Below are 4,729 nucleotides of genomic sequence, written 5' to 3'. Positions count from 1 at the left end.
CATTAATCGCCGTAAAAAAAGGGACAATAAAACAGTAAAACACCATGCCCTAACCCCCAAATTCAACTTGTCTGAGTATGGTGTTTGACTGTTAAACAAGCAATGACCAGCGCTTGTCACGACAGTCGATGCGTGTCACGATAAGCAAACATATGGAGGAGCCGATCACCGACGGCGATGATTACGCCCACCACCGTCAGCTTGTTCTCGTGGACGTCGTAAACCCTATTTCTCATTCCATTTCCAGTTCATCTTCTATCACTCCATTATCCCCAAACTCCCCTAACGACGGTTCGGCCCTCCAAACGGTCCCCAGCTCCGATGACATTCGCTCCAATCCGGTATATCTATCCATATACTTTGACCTTATTCTTTAATGCATTTCAGTACACTATTTAATTCGATGAAAGATTACGTTTTTTCAACTTTCTGCAATTAATCGAGGCAAAACGTTCCCATATGTGGGATCTAAATGGTGTAAATCACTTGTGAGTTGCGAGTGTGAGATTATTTAGGTTTGTTTCTTAGAGAAGTTTTGGAGCAAAATTCCCCTTCCTGACATCCATATTTATAGTCGAACTGTTCCAATCATTTGATACTTGCTTGAAAAAAAGGGATTAACAAGCATTCCCCTAGTTTCAACTATACATACATGGTCACTTCGTTTGGTCCTTTTGATTTCCTTTATTTGCATCTTCCATGGCGAAGTTCCTGCATATACTTCACCACTTTTTGCATCTTATAAGGGTCAAGACCCATTCTCATTTCTCCCCTCAAAGGTTATTTAGTGATGCCATTTCCTCAAAGGCCTTTTATCAGGTTCATTAAAGCCAAACCTCAACAACTATCAGTAACACAGTGTTTTCTGTTATAAGAGCAACTTATCCTTTCAAGTAAAAAGTGAAATACTAAAGGGAGTGGTTATTGCAGGCAACTCCAAATATGATAGGCACCTCCAAGTTTACTCTGCCAAAAGACTGGTCTGTTCAAAAGGTACATCGTAAGTATGGAGGCACAACTGACAAGGTAATTCCAAATTACTTTAAAGTGCTTTATATCATAATCTGTGTTGTAAAATGTAAAAGTAGGATTGATATCAAAAACTAGATATTGATAAAATAGTAATTCTGCAGTATTACCGTGATCCAGAAAGTGGACGACAATTCCGATCCCTTAAAGAGGTGGAGAGATACATAACTGAAGGAGTCACACCTACAAAATCCAGACTCAAGAAGCCCAACAATCATCGTGAAAAGGTCATTCATTTATTTCTATGCTTATAATTAATGTACAATAATATTTCACTTACTTTTCATTAATTTTACAGAATTCGGGTAGTCAAGATATGATGATTGTCGCCGAGTGTCAAGATATGATTGTGGCCAATGAAAAGGTAGCTTTAAAAAAAAAATAATAAAACACGTAGTTTTTATAAATTATAATAGTAACATAGAGATTGCAGATGTCAGATGTGGAAGAGGATAAAGATAAGGAATATGAGTTGGGTATTGTGTCTCCTACGACTACAAGTGTTTCACACTTCCAACTTCCTTATGGTTGGGTTGTGAAGGAGGTACCCCGTAGTTCTGGAGACTATGCTGACAAGGTAATACTGTATGTCTTTTTGTAAATATTCCCTATGTTATATTGGGATTTAAATTTGTTAAATTTGAAATCAAAATCATAAAAGTGTTACCACATTTTTTTGAAGTATTACTTTGAGCCTGGAACTGGACAGAGATTCCGATCTTTGGTAGCAGTTCAAAAACACTTAACAGAAGTTGAAGAAAACTCACCGTTATCAGTCGCTCTTGAAGAAATCAGAGAAAACAGTTTGCCCATTTCCAAGGCTTTCAAATTAAGCACTACCATAAAGGTCATCATCAATCGTATTTTGACTTTTTTTGTTTTTGACTTTTTGTTATTGAACTGATTGGTATTATGTTTTTTTTAATTTATTAGAACCATGGTTCATACAGTTCATGGAAGAAGAGCATGATATCTAGAAAAGAGAAGACCTCACCTCCGAACAAAATCAATTGGGTGATTGATCAAGGTAGTGGAGGAGATGACACGTGGAATGCTTTTATGGATGATACATTGGTTCAAGACTCTGTTAAGAAACAATGGAGTGACTCATTTATGGTGGCCATTACAAATGGAAAACATCATAATAATTAATACTCCATTTTCTGGGTAACAACTAACATGGTATTTATTTAGTTAACTCTTTTCTTTTCCAAAAATTTTAAAAACATTTTTCCCATATGTTACTTAAATAGTTAAACTACCTTTTTGGATTTTTAGGATGCAGGTGAGAGGGTTTAAGTTGATGGTGTGTTCAAGGTGATGTTGTAGTAGTTGTACAGTGGTGTGGTGTTGTCATCTTTTATTTATTTTTTTCTCTATTTATTTCTATTTTATTTTATTCTGTGAAGTCAGAGATATGATGGTATTTATATTTATGGTGTTTGACTTTTAGAGTCAAATGTGGATGGTTAGTTTTTGTTGGTTTATCAAGGGTCTGCTTAAAAGTTAAAGATTAGATTTTTTTTTTTGGAAAACGGCAAATATATTAAAACCCCAACAAGACGATGGGGAAAAAGAGTACAACGTAAAGCGAAAAAAGAAAGAGAAAAAAAAACGAGCAAATTACAAACAAAAGAAAGGATTAATGTTCCACACTCTCCAGTCAATTTTCCTGAATGAACCTCTATGTTTGCACCAAGAGAAAGTAGTAACCTTTATTCTTTCTACAATACTCGCCGGATTTGTTGGAATTTTATCAAAGATCCATTGTTTCTAGCTGTCCAAATGCCCCATAAAGCTCCGCAAAGAATTACATTTAGCAAGCTCCGTTTCTTTCTACACCTAGACCATCGAGAGATAAAAAGGACCATGTCTTTCACCAATGTAAAGCATTCGCCTCTGATTTCACACCAAGATAGTATCGATTCCATCATTGATTTTGCACTATGACATAAAATCAATGCGTGATCACTAGTTTCCTCTCCAACATTACATATACTACATATAATGATAGGAAGGGTAACTCCCCTTTGACTGAGTGCCACAACAACTGGAATTCTTTCCTATTTGGCCCTCCATATGAAACATAGAATCTTGTATGAGATCACTTTGCACCAATCAAAGGACCCATCACTAACAATATGACTCGCCAACTCGATTCGTTCTCGTAACAAACTGACAATAAATTGATTCTCTGACGAAAAACTAGAGACCCATTTGTTTATCTCCGGATTCCATGAAACAACCTCACTACGATCAATGTTGAGATTAGCCAAGCACCTGCTAGACTTCATAATGTTTTTCCAAACCCTGTGATCGAGTAGTTGCCAAACACAGTCCAGTGTCTTCTCGATAGTCCATGTAAGCAGTTGATTTTTGGTCCGAGGTTAATTTGATCATAAATTTTAATATTTTAAGCAGACCATTGTAAGTTATTAATTTACTAAGACAAAATTGCAAGGACATCGAAAATTGTCACTTTGGGCCAAACAGGTTTTGACTAGCATTAATGGTCCAAAAGTTTCCATTTTGTCGCGAGTTTGGTCCATTTTGGTTTAATTTTTTATAAAAGGACGATTTTGCCCTTTGTATTTTCTTTTTCTATTTTTTTAATTATAGAAATAAAAAAAGGAAATACTCTCTCTCTCTCTCTCACACACATACATACACATTCATCCATCCTACACACATCTTTTTACCTATTTTCTTCTTCCTCCTCAAGAGCACTCAAGAACATCTACCACCACCCCCGTTCGACCACCACCACCCAAAGCTGAACAAGCACACACAAAATCAGATGAACACATACACACATACACGAAATCTGAAGAACGCATAAACATATCAACACAAACATACATCGATTTATCAACAGACTCAACACAAAAAAAACACACTTACACACAGATTAAACACACACACACATATACAAAACCAAAAAATCGATTCTATCTCTCTCACACACAGATATAAAACGCCATTTTTCTTATTTTCCCTCTATCTCTCACAAATTTGAGGTGGTCTTTGAAACCAGACCTGGAATGGTAGTGTTCGTTGTGAATCCGGTTTGCCCAAGGTCTCGTCGTGGGTTTAAAAAACCCTAGCTTCGCCGTGTAGTACATCGCAAGTGTCTCACCCTCGATTTCTAGTCACGAAATGCCTCATCTGAAAATCCTAGCTGCCATTAAACCCTAACTTCAGATCTTGATCTACTTTCTCTTGTCGTCGACTGTCGAGGTCCAAAGGGCAGTAAGGATCGAAGTGGGTGTTTGGGGTGGTGTTACTTGGCCGGAAGGAGACAGAGGGGCAACCTAGGCTGGTGACAGCCGCCAACTTCTTCTTTTTTAGCTGGTTGTAAGCAGAAACGAGAGAGAGAGAGAGAGAGAGAGAGAGAGAGAGAGAGAGAGAGAGAGAGAGAGAGAGAGAGAGAGAGAGAGAGAGAGAGAGTATATTTTCTTTTTTCTTTTTTTTATTTTTATTTTCCGTAATTAAAAAAATAAAAAAATAAAATACAAAGGGCAAAATCGTCCTTTTATAAAAAATTAAACAAAAATAGACTAAACTCGCAACAAAATGAAAACCTTTGGACCATTGGTGCTAGTCAAAACCTGTTTGGCCTAAAATGACAATTTTCTACATAGCATAGGGACCTTTCTTACAATTTTGTCATTTACTAAACCTTGAAGAAGCTAAAATATTA

The 4,729-nt window shown here is 36.6% G+C and overlaps 1 protein-coding gene and 1 long non-coding RNA gene across 4 annotated transcripts; one reads left to right on the top strand and one right to left on the bottom strand.

Annotated features, from left to right (window-relative positions):
* On the top strand, positions 1 to 2,540 carry LOC111881156 (methyl-CpG-binding domain-containing protein 7). Of its 3 annotated transcripts, none has more exons than XM_042898096.1 (8): positions 1 to 341; positions 931 to 1,026; positions 1,134 to 1,256; positions 1,328 to 1,393; positions 1,463 to 1,606; positions 1,712 to 1,876; positions 1,963 to 2,196; positions 2,308 to 2,540. In XM_042898096.1, exons 1-7 carry the CDS (start codon positions 129 to 131, stop codon positions 2,179 to 2,181), a joined length of 1,026 nt encoding a protein of 341 aa, XP_042754030.1. In that variant the 5' UTR covers positions 1 to 128; the 3' UTR covers positions 2,182 to 2,196; positions 2,308 to 2,540. The 3 variants fall into 3 exon arrangements, with proteins under 3 accessions (XP_042754030.1, XP_023733321.1, XP_042754031.1); XM_023877553.2 differs by having other exon boundaries at positions 1,963 to 2,211; XM_042898097.1 differs by lacking the exon at positions 2,308 to 2,540 and having other exon boundaries at positions 1,980 to 2,141.
* A 1,028-nt stretch (positions 2,541 to 3,568) lies between these two features.
* On the bottom strand, positions 3,569 to 4,468 carry LOC122195866 (uncharacterized). The gene is made up of 2 exons (XR_006186824.2): positions 4,066 to 4,468; positions 3,569 to 3,802 (listed from the first exon to the last, which is right to left on the bottom strand). It is a non-coding gene; the product is annotated as an uncharacterized LOC122195866 (long non-coding RNA).
* Between the last annotated feature and the right edge of the window lie 261 nt (positions 4,469 to 4,729).

Source organism: Lactuca sativa, chromosome 9 (genome assembly GCF_002870075.4).
Source record: "Lactuca sativa cultivar Salinas chromosome 9, Lsat_Salinas_v11, whole genome shotgun sequence".
Classification (NCBI taxonomy): domain Eukaryota; kingdom Viridiplantae; phylum Streptophyta; class Magnoliopsida; order Asterales; family Asteraceae; genus Lactuca; species Lactuca sativa.
The sequence above is the reverse complement of the archived record's forward strand: the minus strand, read 5'-3'. Positions and strand labels throughout refer to the sequence as shown.